General features: G+C 33.5%; 1 protein-coding gene across 3 annotated transcripts; it reads left to right on the top strand.

Annotated features, from left to right (window-relative positions):
• Window positions 1–1,690: 1,690 nt before the first annotated feature.
• On the top strand, window positions 1,691–21,770 carry LOC121417526. Of its 3 annotated transcripts, none has more exons than XR_005970373.1 (13): window positions 1,691–2,025; window positions 2,924–3,078; window positions 5,117–5,204; window positions 9,553–9,695; window positions 10,155–10,344; window positions 11,673–11,891; window positions 12,334–12,404; window positions 13,104–13,300; window positions 14,014–15,102; window positions 15,995–16,281; window positions 16,731–16,884; window positions 18,547–18,702; window positions 21,397–21,770. XR_005970373.1 is itself a non-coding variant. In XM_041611248.1 (12 exons), the coding sequence occupies exons 2-12, from the start codon at window positions 2,949–2,951 to the stop codon at window positions 18,646–18,648; spliced, it is 2,670 nt and encodes an 889-aa protein (XP_041467182.1). In that variant the 5' UTR covers window positions 1,691–2,025; window positions 2,924–2,948; the 3' UTR covers window positions 18,649–18,747. The 3 variants fall into 3 exon arrangements, 1 of the variants encoding a protein (XP_041467182.1); XR_005970374.1 differs by having other exon boundaries at window positions 1,691–2,052; XM_041611248.1 differs by lacking the exon at window positions 21,397–21,770 and having other exon boundaries at window positions 18,547–18,747.
• The last annotated feature ends 1,549 nt before the right edge of the window (window positions 21,771–23,319 follow it).

The following is a 23,319-nucleotide window of genomic DNA, read 5'->3' as shown; positions in this document are numbered from 1 at the left end:
CAAGTTTTTGTTGGGGTGGACTTGTCCTTTAAATAGGCAACTCCTTAAAGATTAGTAATATGTACATAACTGTTCTTAACATACGTGCATGGTGGGTGGATCGGGGTATTAGTTATAAAGTATCGTGTGAGTACGCAATATTTCATTATCGGTTAAAAGAAGTTTTATCGACTTGGTATTCGACAGAACTGTATTATGTATTCAATAATTTACTGATTCATATACTCTAAAAATTGGAATGTTAAATCAACATTTGAAAGGTTGGAGGAGTGACAACCTTTTCCAAATGTTACATCCAACCTTGTATAAAGCTGAATCCAACATTTAAAGTGTTGGGTAGAACCATTTAAAGTGGTAAATGCAACATGTTAAAAATGTTGTCACTCCTCCAACCTTTCAAATGTTAAGTTAAAGTTTCTTTTTTTAGATGATATGGTCCAACCCTACAAGCATACTGCTTCAATGGGCATCCAATTTTCCTATCATATAAACAGAGTATTTTGCATTCATTTTTTTAATCATGATACGTCATGTATATATTGTCTCATTTTTATACTTTGTAATGTTTGTGTATTCTTGATTTTGCTTGTTTTAATGGAAAATAAGTGAATTCAATTCAATATCAGTTTATCCTTTTTGTTGGTATTTAGATTCAATTCTTGATATTCAGTATTGCCAGGTGTTGACACATTAAAATGAATTCTTCATTGATAAATTCTTACCCAAGAATGTATCATTAGTCGTTAAGAAATATGAGTAAATGAGGAAGCGGCATGGCACATGTTTAGTTATTTGTCCACGTTTGAGCCCCTTTATTTCAACATTACATAATATATATGTGATGACGTAACGTAACGCACGCTATACACTCTGTCTTGATATGACATTCCACAATAACGCACCCCTTCCTCTTAAAGTAGTTGGGCAAAAAATGCCCAACTTTTTATCAACCTTGGGCAATATACTGTCCACACAACTATTGGTAAAAATCTCTCCAAAATGAGTAATATTATTATAATTAATATTATAATTAATATATTATTATAATTAATATGAAATATTAATTGGGTAATAATTGCCCAGAATATATACATATATATTACCAACATACATTACCCAACACAGTGGACAGTATTTTGCCCAACATTTTAAGGGTGTATTTACATATAAATGAAATGGTGTTATATAACACAAGCAAGCTGTATTTCAGGGTTAAATCATGGACCTAGGTCCATGGCTATATGAAACTGTAAAATATATTAGCTTCTAAACGTATGGTCATTCACTTTTTACAGAAGTATACACTTGATAACAGATTTGAATAAACAATTGATGTATCCCGACTTACATTTTGAAATGAATAAAGACGTTAACATAGATGAATCAATATTTCTCTGAACAAGATTTCCCTTTTTAATTAAAATTATTCTGAATTCACGTTGTAAGACTTGTAATGCAAAATCTACATTTTCTGTCGCATACAGACTTGATTTTTTTTAATTGCAATAATCAATAAAGCTACCAAACAGAGAGATGTCTATTTCAACCCGCTGATTTTATTTTCCAGTTATGCCAAAATCCATTATTACAGTATATACAGGCCTATTTTTTTTATCTTTTAAGCCCATTCGCCTTATCTACCTTACAAGTTACAGTATTTAATCAGTCCTAGCAACGCAACGACTGCAAACAATTCTGATTTAATGACTAGTATACACAACCTCAGGTACTGGTAGATGATTACACCATACTGAGTTACGCACTGACTAATTAGCATCTCCATTTCTCTCTACCCATCATGCTTAGTGATAAGCTATATTCGCCATCTGCACTCGATCACATTGAGAACACATTTGACATAGGAGGAGAGTGTTGTTTAATTTGAGTTATAGAGACTGATTAAACATAAAGTTATTCGGATCATTTTCTTTCAGTCTCACCATGTTCTGAAATTAGATTTTTTTGTTGTTGTCAGGACTGCGTGTTATAAAAGGATACAGGACATAAAATAAACGTCATACTGAGGTAGGACAACTTTTATCTGTTGCACAGGTATATATGTTAGAAATATATGTATATATGAAATATATAAAGTAGGGCCTAATCAATAATAAGATATTTAAAAAACCATGCTTCTTGTTATTCATTTCAAGGGACTGCTTCATTCTCTTTGAAAGAGTATTGATTGATTTCATGCAATCACGGTTGATTAAATTTTAAGGATTTAAGATGAGTATTTTTTTTATCAAATCTACAATTGATTGCCAAAAAAACATCAATTGCATTCAATATGAAATAAATGTGTAAATAATTCTATAAAAATATATCTTTCTAATAAGCTAGACAAATAAATAAGAAAGACATAAAACGTAATAGATAAATATCTGCCATTCATTACAGTCACATTATTCATAACTAATAATATGTAATTCCACGTTTAAATCTGTGTTTGGCATGATGGGGTTATATCGAAGGTAACGGGTTTGGTCTTCGTTCAATTCCAGAAGTATTTTATATGTTCTTATAAATATTTTTTTGGGCCAAATTTGGCAGTAGTGAAGCAAAGCTGGCCAAAGTGTTCGAATCCACTAAACTAAGTTATCATAATTCAACCTGAGTGGTCTAAAAATATCAAAGTTGAAAGCATTCTGGCATAAAAAAATACTTCGATCCAATTCTTCAGACGTGTTTTCGAAGTTTGATCCCTGTAGAATAGGGAGTAATGCGCGACAAATGAGTTTTAGAGTATTTATGATATGAAATTCAATATACTTATGACAATCGGACAAATTCACATGTTTCTCTTCCAATATGTGGCGTCCCACAAGGATCTTTTCTAGGCCCACTATGTATTTATATAAAGCCAACGTTGATTGATCTCCCCGCTAGAGATAACAGGTATTTCTTCATTGATTCATTCCAGTGTGTGAGTGAGAGGTCATTCTAAAATGGCGGATTCTTATCATAAAGTAGTGGCTGTGATTTCACAAGCACCTGAGCTTAGAACAGATCGTGACGTCACAATGCTTTCATCATGGTTCAGGAAGAAGAGTGATCTCTTTCGAGACCTAGCAGATGGTAAGTCCATTAATAACTTTTGCTGCTAAGATCATACAGTGCTTATATTTAGAAAAAAATTATCCAAGTTTCGATGGCAATAATCAGAATGTTTATATCACGGATTATTACTAGAAGATGAAAGAGTAACTCCTTATATAGGTTTGTACTGATACCCAACATGTAAATATGAATGTCTGGCACCACTATTATGACTCATCGACTTGACTTTTACAAACATCAGGTGTGAATTCCATTTTCCTAGATCTGGTTGTAAGGCAAATATGAAATTTCACTGATGCTTCAGTTGAGTAGGGTTTTTTTTATCCAATGGACATTATCAATGTGAATTGGAGCCCTCTTTGAGGTCATATTGATGATACGAGACTAAACAGGTCGCAGTTCCTTATTGTCAGGTGCGTTTAAAAAACATAATTCATTTACCAAAACATGTAAAAATGAATGTGGACCTCACATCTTCTAAGTAAATTTATTCAGTCATGCATGATGTCAATGATACATGTTAAATTTAGAAAAACATCTTGATATTACCATTGCTTTCGAGTTGAAAAGATCATGTGTTGCATTTTTTTCAAAAAGTCAGTAAGATGACCAGTTTTCTTGGTCATGTTGGTAGACTTAGTTCTTTATTGAACAGGTCAAGTCTGACTAAATCTTGTCAGAGCATGTCGCGGAAACAGTAAAACCGTGTAGGTAGGATCCTTTTTAAATTAAAAATGCCAGATCACAGGCCATGCAGGGCATGAAATTCATTGCATTCTAGACTTGGAAACTTTACAAAAACGTACGTCTATTTTCTTCATACTTATTGTCTCTTACATAAGATATTTCACGATACTGACGCCTGTCTGTTTCATTTTTAACGTAATTGAAATCAGGTTATCTTACCAAAATCTTATACGCAGAAAGTTGTAAACATACATTTCAATATCGTTGAGAAAATCGTATAATAATTTACCTTTTTGCCCTCCAAAAAACTAATCAACTTTTCAATCTGTAAAAGAGACATTCTACAAATAACCGAACTTTAATGAAATATTTCATGTTTCGACTAATTACATGGGGGGGGGGGGGGGAGTGGGTATCTACTCTTGCACTGAAAATTCATGCATCCATACTATTGCATTTATATATTGCTTTATATTAATTGTCATAGATATTGTAATGTTGGTTAAATTTATCTATTTTTACGGACCCCAGGAATATCTGAAATGGGTTATCCGTATGATATGATATCTGTATTTTGTTATCTTAATGTCATCGTTATATGTAGATGATTTTTTATGTCTTTTTAATCATGAATAAAACCACATCAACCGCAAATACAAGTAAATTATCAATAAAAAGATGAAGAGTTGCTCTTTGACATTATTGTAAAAGATTTAATGATTAAATATTATATATTTTGACACACACTGGCAGGACTTAATTTTCGACAGGTTTGAATTTATGAAAAAGAAGTTACGCCGCTCAGCGGTTATTACCTTTTACCTCTTTGTTTAAACACGAGATATCGATAGAGTTAATATACGTCAAAATTCCTTCCAATGGCCGAATTCCTTAATAAATTGCAACTCTAAATTTTGATAAGGATTTCATTGGACTGCCAATTTAAATAATTTGACAGACGACCATTCTGTTTAGAGATTATTATACAATTGGCCTACACTGCAATTAGAATGTGGTTGGAATAATATATGTAAAGGCCAATCGTACTCACATTCATCATGCTCATCATTAAGGTATTACTCATTTTAGACAAGAACCTTCTCCATCGAATTTCGAGCTTACTCGGATTTTAGCTACTTTCAGCAAATGAAACTGAAGAAATATTTTAATGATAAAAACCCAATTTATTCATGAAAAAATGAACCAGTAGTTTTGCGAACTGATTTGACTACATTCAATAACATAAAAACGACAATTGTATTAAACATTTTTCTAGAATACATTTTATCTCAATTGAATAAAAACTACGTTATCATTTTATACCAATTGTTGTCTTTTGTCGTTTCTGTTAAATATTCTTATATCATAGCGATTCTTCATGACTTGGTAAGGCACTGTCGATTTCAAAGATTCAGAGAAAATGACGTCATCATCAGACAGGGAGACAGAGGTGACAGGTTAGTAATAAATAAGACTAGTGATTAGATACTCTCTCATGCCTTTATAATATCAGTCAGGGAGATATAGCTAGATGACAGGTTAGTAATAAATATGACTAGTGATTAGATACTTTCTCATGCCTTTATAATATCAGTCAGGGAGATATAGCTAGATGACAGGTTAGTAATAAATACGACTAGTGATTAGATACTTTCTCATGCCTTTATAATATCAGTCAGGGAGATATAGCTAGATGACAGGTTAGTAATAAATACGACTAGTGATTAGATACTTTCTCATGCCTTTATAATATCAGTCAGGGAGATATAGCTAGATGACAGGTTAGTAATAAATACGACTAGTGATTAGATACTTTCTCATGCCTTTATAATATCAGTCAGGGAGATATAGCTAGATGACAGGTTAGTAATAAATACGACGTGTGATTAGATACTTTCTCATGCCTTTATAATATCAGTCAGGGAGATATAGCTAGATGACAGGTTAGTAATAAATACGACTAGTGATTAGATACTTTCTCATGCCTTTATAATATCAGTCAGGGAGATATAGCTAGATGACAGGTTAGTAATAAATATGACTAGTGATTAGATACTTTCTCATGCCTTTATAATATCAGTCAGGGAGATATAGCTAGATGACAGGTTAGTAATAAATATGACTAGTGATTAGATACTTTCTCATGCCTTTATAATATCAGTCAGGGAGATATAGCTATATGACTGGTTAGTAATATATATGACTAGTGATTAGATACTTTCTCATGTCCTTATAATATCAGTCAGAGAGATATAGCTAGATGACAGGTTAGTAATAAATACGACTAGTGATTAGATACTTTCTCATGCCTTTATAATATCAGTCAGGGAGATATAGCTAGATGACAGGTTAGTAATAAATATGACTAGTGATTAGATACTTTCTCATGCCTTTATAATATCAGTCAGGGAGATATAGCTAGATGACAGGCTAGTAATAAATATGACTAGTGATTAGATACTTTCTCATGCCTTTATAATATCAGTCAGGGAGATATAGCTAGATGACAAGTTAGTAATAAATACGACTAGTGATTAGATACTTTCTCATGCCTTTATAATATCAGTCAGGGAGACATAGCTAGATGACAGGTTAGTAATAAATACGACGTGTGATTAGATACTTTCTCATGTCCTTATAATATCAGTCAGGGAGACATAGCTAGATGACAGGTTAGTAATAAATACGACTAGTGATTAGATACTTTCTCATGCCTTTATAATATCAGTCAGGGAGATATAGCTATATGACTGGTTAGTAATATATATGACTAGTGATTAGATACTTTCTCATGTCCTTATAATATCAGTCAGAGAGATATAGCTAGATGACAGGTTAGTAATAAATATGACTAGTGATTAGATACTTTCTCATGCCTTTATAATATCAGTCAGGGAGATATAGCTATATGACTGGTTAGTAATATATATGACTAGTGATTAGATACTTTCTCGTGCCTTTATAATATCAGTCAGGGAGATATAGCAAGATGACAGGTTAGTAATAAACACGACTAGTGATTAGATACTTTCTCATGCCTTTATAATATCAGTCAGGGAGATATAGCTAGATGACAGGTTAGTAATAAATACGACTAGTGATTAGATACTTTCTCATGCCTTTATAATATCAGTCAGGGAGATATAGCTAGATGACAGGTTAGTAATAAATATGACTAGTGATTAGATACTTTCTCATGCCTTTATAATATCAGTCAGGGAGATATAGCTAGATGACAGGTTAGTAATAAATACGACTAGTGATTAGATATTCTCGCATGTCTTTATAATATCAGTCAGAGAGATATAGCTAGATGACAGGTTAGTAATAAATATGACTAGTGATTAGATACTTTCTCATGCCTTTATAATATCAGTCAGGGAGATATAGCTAGATGACAGGTTAGTAATAAATATGACTAGTGATTAGATACTTTCTCATGCCTTTATAATATCAGTCAGGGAGATATAGCTAGATGACAGGTTAGTAATAAATACGACTAGTGATTAGATATTCTCTCATGTCTTTATAATATCAGTCAGAGAGATATAGCTAGATGACAGGTTAGTAATAAATACGACTAGTGATTAGATACTTTCTCATGCCTTTATAATATCAGACAGGGAGATATAGCTAGATGACAGGTTAGTAATAAATATGACTAGTGATTAGATACTTTCTCATGTCTTTATAATATCAGTCAGGGAGATATAGCTAGGTGACAGGTTAGTAATAAATACGACTAGTGATCAGATACTTCTCATGCCTTTATAATATCAGTCAGGGAGATATAGCTAGATGACAAGTTAGTAATAAATACGACTAGTGATTAGATACTTTCTCATGCCTTTATAATATCAGTCAGGGAGATATAGCTAGATGACAGGTTAGTAATAAATACGACTAGTGATCAGATACTTTCTCATGTCCTTATAATATCAGTCAGGGAGACATAGCTATATGACTGGTTAGTAATAAATACGACTAGTGATCAGATACTTTCTCATGTCCTTATATCAGTCAGGGAGATATAGCTAGATGACTGGTTAGTAATAAATACGACTAGTGATCAGATACTTTCTCATGCCTTTATAATATCAGTCAGGGTGATATAGCTATATGACTGGTTAGTAATAAATATGACTAGTGAATACTTTCTCATGTCCTTATAATATAAGTCAGGGAGATATAGCTAGATGACTGGTTAGTAATAAATATAACTAGTGATTAGATACTTTCTCATGCCTTTATAATATCAGTCAGGGAGATATAGCTAGATGACTGGTTAGTAATAAATATGACTAGTGATTAGATACTTTCTCATGTCCTTATAATATCAGTCAGGGAGATATAGCTAGATGACTGGTAAGTAATATATATGACTAGTGATTAGATACTTTCTCATGCCTTTATAATATTAGTCAGGGAGATATAGCTAGATGACTGGTTAGTAATAAATATGACTAGTGATTAGATACTTTCTCATGCCTTTATAATATCAGTCAGGGAGATATAGCTAGATGACTGGTTAGTAATAAATATGACTAGTGATTAGATACTTTCTCATGTCCTTATAATATCAGTCAGGGAGATATAGCTAGATGACTGGTTAGTAATAAATACGACTAGTGATTAGATACTCTCTCATGCCTTTATAATATCAGTCAGGGAGATATAGCTAGATGACAGGTTAGTAATAAATACGACTAGTGATTAGATACTTTCTCATGCCTTTATAATATCAGTCAGGGAGATATAGCTAGATGACAGGTTAGTAATAAATACGACTAGTGATTAGATACTTTCTCATGCCTTATAATATCAGTCAGGGAGATATAGCTTGATGACAGGTTAGTAATAAATATGACTAGTGATTAGATACTTTCTCATGCCTTTATAATATAACGATTGTCAAAGACTCGGCTCATCCTAACACCATTTTGATGTGAACAAATAGAAAAAAAGTATTCCACTGACTTTCTTCATCTTATCATTATTATCAAAAAGCACCTCCATTGAAATTAATCGTATAAACCAAAGTTATTAACATTAGATGAACCCATTATTTCGTTCTTATGTAGTGAAAAATATGGTAATGTAGCTATGAACATAATACCATAACACGTACATGCAATACAATATGTATAAACAAACACGATGACAGAAGCACGCATTTTTTGAACAAGAGAGAATGATGGGAAGTCAGCTATCCAGTTGCATGATGTAATATTGAATAAGTTTAAACTCTTATTAATTAAGCAAAAAATGATAAATTGAGTTTAAAATGATCAAGTAAAGCCCATCTTATTCGGTATATAAACAAGGGAGCAGATTATAAGTTTTACAAACTAAATATTCGTTTTATTTATGTATTTTATTGAATGAGATATAAAACAAGTTAAACATATTCGTCACCACATAAAAATATTACAAATTATAATGGTGATGAATATTCGTATTCAACAAGGAATCAAATCAAGCTCTCTTTATTATGAAAGAATGAGGAAATTTTATAAAATACAACGCAAACGTAGTGTTATGAAAGAGTGAGGAAATGTGAGTTTACAAAATACAAACGTAAAGTGAGCCCGATATCTCATTCGTGTAATTGCTCACCACTGCGCTCTGCAAATAAGAGGACCTTAATTTTTTTTCATAACTTGTGTGTATTTACATATGATATCGATGAAAATTTTAAACCTTAATTGAATACTTTCAAAAGAAATCATGAAATCACCAAATATATTATCACAATATATATTATCATAATGAATAGAATTTTCCCAATATTTTATTTCTTTTCAGTTTCTTCACCATACTATCAGGGTCTGTTGGAATCTACGTTGCCAATGACGACGAGGGGGAGGGGCCTAATAATCTTGATGATGATTCTCCGAGAAATAGGGATGGAGCCGACGCATCGTTGGGGGCGTACATCCGATCATTGGGTAAGGTCAAATAGATTTAAATGGGTTTCACACTCTCTTGATATATATGAGCCATAATGTGACTAAAAGAACTTACAGGGTAACAAAAAGCTTGAAGAAAAACACTTTCTAATGGATACCAAATTTATTATGAAAAAAAATTAGGTGTATGACACTTATTGCTTTCTGATCATCGAAATAAAAAATACATAGCAATTATCTTTATTGGTTACTTCTATTTAGCTATTAATCACAGATCATCCTGTTACGGCCCCCACTCCGTCCTTCATTTGTATCTGTCTGAGCATCAATTCATTAAACTGGGATATCAGAATTTTACAATGCTCATCAAAATATGTCAAAATGACATTAGAATTATATTTGAGTAATAGGAAACTTAGATTATAAATAAATTTAACATGGGACAATATCCTGCTTTCATTTCAATTACCGACCATTTCATATCTCTCTACTTGGCAGGATCGGGAAAGAGTTTTGGGGAAGTAGCTCTGATAGACTCCGCAAACCGAAGGGGAGCTTCGGTTATTGCTGAAGATGAATCGGACATGATCGTAGTTGATCGGAATCTGTACACCCGTTCGTTAAAAGCTGCTCAGAAGAGAGATTTGGAAGAAAGGATTTCTTTTGTAGAGAATCATCCATTGTTTGGGTAAGATTTCAACACTGTGTGATCTTTCATTGACTCTGTATGTTTAAATAATCTTAAAATATACATTTTGAGATTTTTTGTATTAATGATATGCCCCCAAAATTAATTACCCATTGATGTTCAATTCATTTTAAATTTCAATCCGTCTTTATTTCACAGGCCGACTGAAAGGGCTCTTTAAAAACAAAATAATACAGTATAAACAGTTTAAAGTTAACACAGTGTAGAGCAGCTCATCATAGAATAATATATACATGTTAAATAATGCATTGAGATAAAACAAAATACTTGTAAGCTTATCATTACAGCGGAAAGGAAGAACAAAAAATAGTCGTCTAGTGGTTCTGACTCTCGCCTTTCAAACAGAGGGTCGTGTGTTCGAATCTTAGCCATGGCGTGTTTTCCTTCAGCAAGAAATTTATCCACATGCACTGAGCGCCGGTGATGGTAGCTCGAGCTATAAAGCCAGTGTAATAATAGCAGCGCTTTATATCCTCTGGCAAAAAGCGCTTTATAAATCCAGCTAATATATTATTATTATTGAAAGATCTAGAGGCCTGCAGGTAAGGTAGCCTGAATAAGAAAAAAAGGAAGGAACACAGGGTTGAAGCAATAGGCTGAAAAAGGGGTCAAGTATAGAGAAGAGACAAGAGTCAGGAAAAGGGGTAAAAGGAAAGAAAAGAGAAAGTAAAAGATTAGAAAGAAGTGAAGAATAAGATAAGATCCAGAGTAGGAAAGATGAGCAAGAGAGAATACATAAAGATAAAGGAGACAATCCTTTGGGCCAGACAAACCCAACACAAAAATAACCATGATGTAATGCTATTATTCAATGTGAGCTTGTAGAAAAGAATTGTAATATTTCATAAATGTATTTAATGAAGATGAGTTATTTAGTCAGCCGTATTATTCCAAAGCTTTGAACCATTCACTGGGACCGAATTTAAAGAGAGCATGTAAGCTTGATTTCAAGAATAGGGTGCGGAGATATTCGTTACGTCTCGTAAATGAAAGGAGTCTGCTGTAGAAAACATGTAGAATTGGTTGGTGATATGTACATGAATTCGTAAAATATTCAGCTGCTAAATAGCTCAATAACACAATTTGTTTTTGCACAATATGCTTTAAAATGAGACTGACACGTGCAGGGGTGACAATTTGTGGTGCAACAGTCCATTAGTGAATTTCATGCACCAAAAATATTAATGGATTTTGATTGTTGAAATCACACTGTCATTGTAACAGGATACAATTAACACAGCAATGTAAGATTATTATTGTTAATGAGAAGAATTGACCAATAAAAAAATGTTGATTTTAACTTTCAGCAAATGGAAGCCAAAATACAAGAATTACATGGCAATGGGGATATCAAGAAAGATATATCGCTATGGCAACCACATCGCCCAACAAGGTGACGTCATCAAGAAGGTTAATTTCATTCTTTCTGGTACTGCATTAATCACTGTTGATAGAAAGATGAAAGGCGAAACTGAGCATGCGCAGTTAGACAGTCGTCCGGATGTCACGAAATCACACAAGAATAGGTGAGGATCATTGATTTTATAAATCTTTTCATCTATGAAACTAGAATTTATCTATTCTCTTTTTTTTTCTTTCCATGTCTCTTTTCATCCTTCCTTGAAACATGCTTCTTTTTGGACTTTTCATTTTTTTTTATTGAGAACTGTGTGTGGAATATCAAGGAAACAATTTTATTTATCTTGGTTACAATTTCAGCTGTTTGAAAAAGATCTATGTTTTTGGTTCTTATTTATACTGCAATGTTAAAATTGAAACGTACCTTGATTGTTTTTTATTGAAATTCGGTTGAATAAATGCAATGTAGATTTATATTACATTTTTTTCTTTTCCGTGATGATAAGTGGATGTTTGCCATTTTCACATTTTATGTATGATAAGCACAAACGTAAAAGATGAAATAAAATAGAATCGTTGTCCTTTTGTATGATTCATTTTTTTTTTCAGAAAGGATAATAAAGCATTCAAGTTTGATTCTATGGTTGAGATCTGTCTCATCGGTCAACGGGCTATCATAGGTGAGATATTAATATTCGTAAAATTGCTCTGTAGTTATTCATGAAAATGCTGAATATCCAAACTTTATTATTGTTATTATTACTATTGTTATCATTAAAGTTTGCCATCAGTTCTTTTTGTTCATTACGTCATTTATTGTATTCAACATTATGAATATGATAATTAGAAATACTTTGCTCATTCGTATTATCAATATACATTTTTAAGACCTTGTATTTTGGTTCGGCCATCATGGTCGCGTAATTTCATACCATCCTAAAAAATGCTTAGGAGATCTTAGGAGAACATATTTGTTACATGCTTCCATTATCCATGGAGGTAATAATCTTATCACAGGGCTTCGGGAATGATTTTTTTTGACTGGGAGTGCTACTTTGATTTTTAATTTTTCAATTTTTTTTTCAATCCAAAATTAAGGTTATTTTGATCCAAAAAAAATGACAACAAAAAAAAAAGGAAGAAAGAAGGGTTTCTTTTCAAAATATAGTTAATTTTGTTACATTTCTCCAGTTTATCACAACATCTTCCAGAAGTCATAAGGGTGCTTCCTATGTAGATTTATACATGCAGCACCCGCCCAGCAATTTACCCCCACCCCACGCTTCACAGGGTCATGCTTTATCATGTTTTTAGAACTAAAGCAGCTACCCTGGATACATTATTTATATTATCTATCATTCTTATTCATTTATATTTAGGTGATATCGAAGCTGTATGCGGCCTGTGTAAACACACCCATAATATCACGTGTATTGAACCTGTACACACATATGAAATGGAAATGCGCAGCTTTCACAAGCTCGTCATGCGCAGACATCCCCAAACTGTAAAGATGATCAGAGCAATGGTGGCTTTCAAGATACAAAATAGATGGGAACGCATTAGAAATGAAAAGGTATGAAACTGAATGAAACTGATTACATTGATATAAAATTATCCAAGTCTGTGATAGCTCATTTCAAGTGAAAATCAAGGAAAAATTATGATTTTTTTTTTGGATGGAAGCGTTCGGATGGAAATCTGGGATATCAATGACACAGACGATGGACCATCTATAACCACATTATCCCACGTTAAATCCAATTGGGCCATCAAAATATGGTTCTACCGATATTAATAAAGGTATGGATTAACAATTGCTGAGATACACCGAGGTTCGATTTTGGAAGTAATGACCACGTACTTGCATTGATTTGTTTTTCTTGTATTTTGTTCAATGAAACTTAAACATTAAAAAAAGAGCATGAAAACATTGTAAGAGCCATGTTAGATAGTCGGTTAGTTTTAAGGAATATTCCATAGTCTCTTCATCTGTATATAGATATGGATTGTCATATCTAACATCTATTACAAACAGATGCTAAAATGATGTAGGTCTGTAGTATTTACTTTCTATTCTCCTTACTTTGAAATCATGTAAGAACTTAATGTAGAAATAAGATTGCCAAAAAGCTCTTTGTGGAAGTCTTGTTGGCTTAGCAAATTCTTTTCAAATGAAAAAAAAAAATTAGCCAATTCAAAGTGCAGTGGCAGTGAATCGTCCTCAATAATTTTACACAAGTTTGGGAGTTTTCTGTTTATTCATAAACCACATATATGTATTTGCAGGTACCTATCTATCGGACAATACTTGAAAAGTTACTGCTCAACGATCTTCAGCAAAATGACGTCAAGGTCGCACCTGGAAGTAGAGCGCCACTTTCGGTAGGACAAAAAAGACTAACGATCAACTCACAAGGACCTGGTTCTCTCTACCGTAAACTCAAAGAAAAACGAGAAAGACATCTTCTTCTGTCGCGTCGGCATTCACAGTTGCAACTTCCCGGGCTTGGGGATGCGCATAGCAGTGGAGCGGTCATGTCATCGAGATCCTCGACACGCAGGGGTGATCGGGGCCATTCCGCTAAATTAACATCTCACAAACAACCGGACTCCGGTGCATTGCCAAGCCTCTCTGTAGGACATAATCCTCATGGTTACCACACGGTGGTAAACATCAATGGTCAAGGGAAAGAGAACTCTAAGACCGTCGAAGAAAATGGCACTAATAGTAAGATTAAGTGGATCTTACCCGATGATGGATCAATTCATATAAAAGATAACATGGATAAAGAGGGTTCCTCAAGGTTAGGTTCTAGGTCCAATCTTACAATGACTGAAATGGAGGAAGGTGCAGAAGGTATATTGGTGTCAGGATCGAGTCGGAAGTCGCCTGGAAGAGAGAGTGTAAAGATAACATTGGAACATGGTAAAGAAGGAAAAGAGAGTGAACGAAAAGTGTTTGTTACAGAGCGGATCCATAATGCAAAAGAGACAGCAACTTCTTCGAAACAAAGTGTCGAACAAGAGTCAGAACTAGCTTGGGATAATGCTTCTTCTCGTATACCACAATATGACAACGATATTAAAGAAAAGGAACGCGATTATTATTCAGAACTGTCTGACGAGTACGCAAGGGATGTATTCGAGGAGAGTGGATTTGAAAGTACTGACAAGGAACATATAGGTGACGTCACAGAGGAAGGCGAAGTTCAGTTGAGGAATGATGTCAGAACATCTTCAACAAAGATCAAAAGGTGTTCGAATACCCGTATGTCTTCAGATTCCTGCAGCGCTCTGGACCAAGAGGATTTACTTCAAATTGCATATGAAACCTATGTTTCAGTTAGCAGCGAAATCAAAAAGTTTCTTGTTAAGGTAAAGAAATAAATCATGTTATGCCACAATGTTTACCCACAGTAACTTTCAATGATATATTTTTCCGTAAATGTTCTATCAAATTTTGATGATCATATATGAATAATATTACGTTGGTGAGAAAATGTGAACTTGGGTTAGAAAGTATTATTGGTATGTTTAATAACATGTTTAGTAACAACGTGGAGCGTTGTGGCCCAGTGGATTAGTCTTCGGACTTTGAAACAGAGGGTCGTGGGTTCGAATCCCAGCCATGGCGTAATTTCCTTCAGCAAGAAATTCGTCCACGTTGTGCTGCACTCGACCCAGGTGAGGTAAGTGGGTACCTGGCAGGAATTTATTCCTTGAAATGTCACCGCGCTGTAAAAGGCTGCGGGGCTAAAACCAGGGTAATAATATCCAATGGAGCGCATAGGGACGCATTTGGCAGTGATATGCGCTATATAAGCATGTTGGTATTATTATTGTTGGGTTTGCATTCAATATAATCCAGTAGGCATGGTTTGATACAGTGGAAAATTGAATCTAAATATATTTACAATGTTTGTCTTTTATGAGGCGATTTTAATATTGTTTAGACTGATGAAGGTGTAGTTTTATCAGCTTGATTAACTTGTTTTTCAAACATTTTCAAACATTCCTTTTGCAATTGTTTCTAGGGGCGGCGCCCTAACATTTTAAAGGGTGGTTAAGACAAGCTGCAGATGATGTCATTTTTTATTAAATCAATTGTCCGTAGGCCTATACGTTCTAGGCTTCTCCATACCGCTTTTCCATTTTCAGTAATTAAAACTGTAAGGTGGCTGCAACACCCCCATCCCAAAGGAATCCCTTTTTTCTTCGCTCAAAATACACATTATAAGTTTGACATGAATATTTTTGTTTTATTCAGGTCATTGCGGATGCCAAGAGATATGAAAGCAGTCACCCAGCGGGTGTAGAATCTCGACTAAGGCCTATTAATTCAAAGCTGCCACGATTTTTAGATGAACAACGGGAAGGTATCGGTCGAGATGACACGTCAGTTTCACCAGCTAGAGGCCGTAGAGGCATTCAATCCTCTTCAAGTCAACGGAGGAGTTCAAAGGAACGACAGAAGCGACATCATGAAGCAACAACAAAGTCTACCAGAGGACAAGGGAGACAACGATCAAGGAGTGAAGGCGATACGGAGCTGAGGTATAGATACAGTTTATAAATTCATTTAAAACGATATCCAGCATTTCATGGAAGTGAAACAGCTGTATGATTAAAATATTATTTTATTTTATATAAAGATCAGATTATATTCTGTGTGAGGCAATCCTGAGCAGTCAAGATGTATAAAAATGGACTTCTTGTCCTTCGCCTCTTGAATTGCCACGTTTCACACTTTATAACCTCGTTAAGTGTTTGTTTCTTCTTTGCCGTTATATTATATTCTGAACTTATTGGAATCTCTTTTTCCTCTTTTGCGGCATCTTCGATTGCGTATTTTGGTGGATCTACCTTTCCTTGATCCTTTTTCTAATCAGTGCTCTTACTATTTCAGTGATAACTTGGTTTGTATATAAAAAAAATAATTAAATTGCTTTCATATAATACACTCCGAGTCTGGTACTGATTTTGATGCTATTAATTTCTCGCAGATCATCGGAACTCACTAAGCTTCCTTCTATCAAACAAAAAAGTTTTACATCACCCAAGACGTACTACGAGATAACTAAAGAGGAGCAAAAGGTCAGAGAAACAGCGCCCTCTACGTTAGATCTTATATATCGTCAGTTTGGTGCAGTCAAAAAGGTAAGAACGATAATTCACCTCTTGCACACACATTTTGCAAACAGTACATACTACAATATGTTTTTCGCATAAAATTTCGTCGGTTGAATTGTTTTCACATTGTCAACATAATTTTGTGAGTTTAGATAATAAGATAATGTGAGCATGGGCAGCAATTGAAGGAGGGCGCGCGGGGGGGGGGGGTGTTTCTCCTATTTGAAATGAGAAATTTACACATCCAATAAAGAGGGTCCCCTATCTCCAGGACCAAAATCGCTGCTCATGACTTTGGGTGACAGCTATTAAATACTATTATGATTTTAACATAGAAAAAATAAAGACGATGTCAATATTTCCTTCGCACGAGGGTATTTTTTCAAGTAGTAAAAGAGGATAAAAAATAGAAGAACTAAAGATAGTTTGAAAAAGAGACATTTAGATATCTTTTAATTGATTTGACACAATGACATAAAAATTAGGTCGAATCCCCGCCACCCTCCCCATACCAAGGTGGCACATCCCCGGACTAACATACCCGTCATAAACGGATAATTCATCGAAAAATAGTAAAACACTGATCTAGAAATGTTTACATGTTTCGCATACGCCAGATTGTTATAATTATACCTATTTAATGAACTGAAAAAAGAACAAAAAAAAAGAACAAGAAATGAATGTCCAGCCCCATACAGTGCGTCCCAGAATAAACGAAACCGAGATTTAGCGATCATTTATCATAACTTAATCATAAATAGAATAGACAAATGACCTACCAATTTAAAGCTTAGAATCTGCTCTTTCATCTGATATTACTTAGGTTATTTCTTATTCACGCATGAGTGAGCAAAAACAGTTTGAAGAAAGGATACCGAAAACTCATTTGGCGGGGGTTATCTGGGTTTCAAAAAGAAAACCACATTTCTGAAAAGTTCAATATCTGCTCTTTAATTTGGTACCAAAATTACAAAAAATGGTTAAGAAATAAAAAAATTCTGTACATTTGAAATAAGGCTTGTATTTCCATAATTTCATGAGATAAACGTGTTTTCACCAGTTTCCCACAGAAGCTTTCGATGGTGAACAAAAGATTTAATGCATGGCTGATCGTCAACAAAACAGAGTGTCGAGAGAGTTTGAAAGCCATCCTGGAGAACCTCTTCATTTTATGAAATTATTGAAATTCAAGCCTTATTTCAAATGACCAGAACTTTGTTATTTCGTGACCATTTTCTGTAATTTAGGTATCAAATTAAAGAGGAGATATTGAACTTTTCAAAAATGTGGGTTTCTTTTTGAAACGCAGATACCCCCCGCCAAATGAGTTTTTGATATCCTTTCTTCAAATTGTATTTGCTCACTCATGCGTGAATGAGAAATAATCTAAGTAATATCAGATGAAAGAGGAGATTCTAAGCTTTAAATTGGTAGGTCATTTGACTATTTTATTTATGATTAAGTAATGATAAATGATTGCTAAATCTCGGTTTCGTTTTTTCTGGGACGCACTGTATAGTTTCTGAATCTACGTGGAATGGCCGTAATACCGTAGTTAATGTAGACATAAATGGAATTTTTGACAATGTTCATAAATTTGTAAAAGTATAAAATTTGAAATTTTATATATTATATTTTAATTTTCATATCTAATGTAATCGTAAACTTGTTTATGTTTTCTTTCCACAGATGAAGGCCGGACGTCAATATAGTGAAGACGATTATAAGAAACTCAAAGACATGCTTAGAGCCCAACAAAAGCGATACATCAGATACCAGATAAACCTTTAAATAGAGTTTTATAGACCATGGCCCTGGGAAGCAAACTGAAAAAGCAAATAATTGGTTAGTCATACATATACATTCTGAATCTACATGACAATGGCCCTTTGAATGTCTTTTTAAAGGGATGCTCCGGGCCGAAAGTATTCATATCAAAATAAATGGAATAAAATTAGAAAAACAAAATGATGAAAAATTTATCTAATCGGATTACAAATATCAATATTATTCAATTCTAGAGATTTGCATTATTCCGGTGAAACAATTCTAGGCATGTCTTCATGAATATTCATTAGTTGGGCTGATTATGTCATATCCCCACTTTAATTTTCGCATGTTATTACATTAAATCATTTCATTTCATTCGTTTATTTCCATTTTCAACAATTACAGTTTCTTCTGTACATGTTGACATATATAAATAACAAAGCATATTTCTAATATTCCTGTACAAAATATTATATTCAAGATTATTACAAATCAGGTTGAAAATGGAGAAGGTTGCTAAAAAATATTCTTGTAGTTGTTTAGCATATAAAAAATATAATTACAACTTGAGCATAACCAGTTGAATTAAAAGGACAAATTAGAAATAAAAATAGAAAAGGAAATAAGAAAAAGAGAGATTAAAGGTTTCCAGAATCCAGTCCAAGCACTCACAGACGGACCTCGCCGATCAACAGGAAAACAAAAGAGATGTAAAATTGTACGTGACATGATAAACATGTTTGATTAAAAAAATACAAGAGTTTGAGCGATGAAGAGTTAAATTAAATGGTTATCTTGAAGAAATTTTTTGAACTTATATTTGAAAGAATTAAGGATAGGAGATTCTTTGATGTTACTATTAATAGTTCCCCAGAGTCTAGGGCCTTCAAAAGTAAAAATTGATTTTGCAAGGATGGTCCGGGGTAGTGGTAAATGAAATTCATCGGATTGACGTGTGGGATATTTGTGAAGGGTTTTGTTTTTGTTAAATGAAGAATTAAATATGGGTGGTAACATATTATTGTTTAACTGATACATGAATTGACCTAAATTATATTGGTACAGTGTTTTTATTTTTAGAATGTTATTGTTTAAAAACAACTCATCTGTGTGAGATCTCCAGGACAAGTTGAAAATAACACGCAATGCCTTCTTTTGTAAAAGCAATATTCTATCTAGGTAGGTTGAGTGTGTGTTTCCCCAAACAATTGCTCCATAATTTAGAAATGGTAAAATTAATGTTGAATAAAGCATTTTTAGGGCGGAAGAAAAAACTTAACTTTGTTGATAACACCAATATTGCGTGAAATTGTACGACATATAGAGTCAATATGCGATTTCCAAGATAATTTGTCTATTATGAGGCCAAAAAATTTGTTGTAGTATTGTCTAATTTGATACTAAATGGCAATTGTTCTAAAGAATTGCTAAAAAGCATGCATTTCGTTTTTTGAACATTTATTGACAATTTGTTAGCCTTAATCCATTGTACCAATTTATCCAGTTCAGTGTTCAGTACATTAATTAAAATATCATTAATTAAACAATCATAATTGTTTCATTTTTTAAAATAAATGTATATAAATGAATCAGTTGTCAATCCGATTGTTTTAGTTTTTGGTTAAAACATTTTTTTAGAGTAAACCTAATTTTTTGTAATGAAATACAAAAAAAAACAAGTGTGGAAATGACATCATCAGCCTACCTGATGAATAGTCATGAAGACATGCCTAGAACGGTTTCACCGTAATAATGAAAATCTTTAGAATTCAATAACTTCATTATTTGTTATCCGATTTTGATCATATTTTCAGCATTCTGCTCTGTGAATTGTATAATCAGACTATAATGAGATATAAATATCTTTAACCCTGAACATCCCTTTAAGCACTGAAAATGCTGATTATCCATTTGTTTAAATTCGTCAGGAAATTTAACGAATATCGACATAAATGGACTTTTTGAAAATGTTTATAATTTCTTTTAAGTCTCGAATATATTTTCATTTTGAAAAGCTTAGACATATCGGTGATAATATATACATAATATAGTCATGAACGTTTTCATGTGTTCATTCAGATGGGGGCCGGGCGTAAGTACAGTGAAGACTGTTAGAAACTTACGATCATGAGAAAATCAAGAATATTCTTAGAACTCAGCAAAGACCCAATTACATTGTGCGATTTGCTGTGTATCTATTGTATTTTTATAGATATAAATCACACGAATCTTACATGTACTGATGTAAGTATTATTTTGACTTATCAATTACACATGATTCAGATTGCTCCTGCAACAATTTCTCTTGGATTTATTTTGTCTTAGGTTTAGTGTTGCAATGGGTTTTGTGTTAGGTTTAGACTAAGGTTTATGATAGTGTACAGTGTTATATCCAGGGTTGAAGTTGGTAATTCCATTAGTGTGTATTATTCAGAGCGGAGAAGTTGTCGCCGGAGAAAATGTCATGGAACCGGTCAAAATAATCAGTTGGTGAACATGTATCCGACCGATTAAATCGATCAGTATCGAGCAACTTACTCTATTGTTTCTTCAAAAAGATAATACCAATTCGATCTGCAAGATAAAGTATTAACGCAACGAAAACTCAGAAGAGCATATCCAGTAACGACACTGCGTGTTTCTTTGTCAAATCATATCGTACTTTAAGATTTATGAAGTCAAGATATGAAGAGTTAACATGCAAAAATGGACTAAACCCACTTTTGCTCATTTTTCACAAATCAAATCTATTGCACACTTCCTTTCCAGCGGCAAGTGAGGGCGATATCCAAGAACTTCAAATTAGAACATCGCTTCCAGATTTCCAGGGTAGGTGATGCACCTTCAAGAAGCTGGCGAGGTCTATTTGGTCTGTCTATTTGAAGACAACGTTTTTATAAAAAAAAAACATTGTTTCCATTCAGGAGGCCTTACGCTTAAGAGCCATTAAAAAGGTACCAGAAATGACAATAACAAATTCCCCTAGATATATTCAATTTGATACGAGCTTTTGATATTTACTATAATTATTATCATATTTGTAATTTCAAGTTATTGCTCTATCAGGCAAATTTTCTACATGTAACTACGTAAGGAAAGAGAGAAGTACCATCATGTGTACGTTATACCTTGTATTCATTTGTTATCCATCGGGACTTTTCATGTAAAACATCGGACTCAATTCAATATACTTATAAAATCTTATAAAATATATTGCATTTTCATGATCTTTTTAACTGTAATTTTTGTTACCTAAGATTCTTAAACATCGTAGAAGAACTTCCAATCTATGGAAACATAGATTTATGAAGAAGAAGCGAAAGACGATTTAGTCCCTTTCGCATGAAAACGGAAATTTCATTGCCAATTTTAATGGAATTCTTGAAGCTTTTTGGTATTTAGACTTCGATGTATCAGATGCATATCGTACATGTCTATATAAAACACCCCGCACATGACACCTTTACTTTCCTTTGAGTTGTCAATAAAAGTGTCATAATCACAAGCGAGCCTGTATTGTGTCGTCTTGATATTGTCTTTTCTACCCCTTCTTGTCTGATAGCAATTACCTTTTCATAATAGGCTACATGTAGTTCAACCCGTAGAAGCTTTGTGGTATTTATTTGTCACAACAACTAACATATTCACACTAGTAGCATTAATAATTTACACCATTGCATAAAGAAATATGAAAATATGCACTTACTTTCAATATACCAAATTCCTTCCACCATAAATCAGATACAGCAACATTTGCAGTTATAAAATGGTTGTTTGAAATGTAGAAGAAATTCAGCGAGAGGTTTAAAGGAAAAGAAAGTAGAAATAAAGTTTAAATTTCGGGAGTCACTCAAAGAGTTTCCCTTTAAAATTAGCTAGTGTAATAACTTTTGCATTTTAATACCAATTTTTTTTTTAGTTATTACTTCTCTCGATTCCAATCCCGCCCGATTTGCACACACCCACACATCTTCTCTCTCCACTCTAGTAACATTCCCCCTTCTGCATCTCTGTCCTTCATCTACATCTATCTCTCTTGTGAACTCCATCCATCTTTCCTCTCTCTGTTTCTCCCACACACACACATACCCTCTTTTTTTTTTAGATAATATTTTATTTTCTTCCTCTTTCAAAACAATAGGTTGACAATCACAATTCATATAAATAAAGATTCTTTGCATGTATACAATCAATTAACAATCAAAGAAGTAAATATATCAATATCAATTAGATAACAAATATTTTAAAAATGATTACAAATGAAATGAAACCGCCAAATCTCTCTTCTATAACCATATGAAACTTTTTTGTAAGAGAAAAAAAAAATTACCTCAATATCATGTTAATATCAAAATTATGTCAAAACAAATAAGAAAATCTACAAGCCTTCAAGAGGAAGATAACATATATATGTTTCACTCACCCACGCACCCCACACTCCCTACCACACAATATACCACCCCCAAAAAAAACACATACACGCCCTCACACACACAGAAGACCCCCCCTCCCAGGCAGCAAACATACCATTGCACACTCGCATTCACACGCGGACATACCATTACACCCTCACATGCTCACACACACACACACACACACTCATCTTCTATTTCCACTCTTGTAACATTCTCTCCTTCCCCCTACTGCATCTCTGTCCTTCATCTACATCTATCTCTCTCTTGTGAACTCCAT

The sequence above is a fragment of the Lytechinus variegatus genome, chromosome 6 (assembly GCF_018143015.1).
Source record: "Lytechinus variegatus isolate NC3 chromosome 6, Lvar_3.0, whole genome shotgun sequence".
In the NCBI taxonomy this organism is placed as follows: domain Eukaryota; kingdom Metazoa; phylum Echinodermata; class Echinoidea; order Temnopleuroida; family Toxopneustidae; genus Lytechinus; species Lytechinus variegatus.
This window is presented reverse-complemented; position numbering and strand designations above follow the sequence as displayed.

What these genes read in the sequence shown, in the direction of transcription:
- LOC121417526 (XM_041611248.1), top strand. Translation starts at nt 2,949, where the DNA reads ATGGCGGATTCTTATCATAAAGTAGTGGCTGTGATTTCACAAGCACCT. An exon ending in TCAAAAAGTTTCTTGTTAAG is followed by an intron (nt 15,103 to 15,994) that starts GTAAAGAAATAA and finishes TGTTTTATTCAG; the next exon opens with GTCATTGCGGATGCCAAGAG. An exon ending in AGTTTGGTGCAGTCAAAAAG is followed by an intron (nt 16,885 to 18,546) that starts GTAAGAACGATA and finishes TTCTTTCCACAG; the next exon opens with ATGAAGGCCGGACGTCAATA.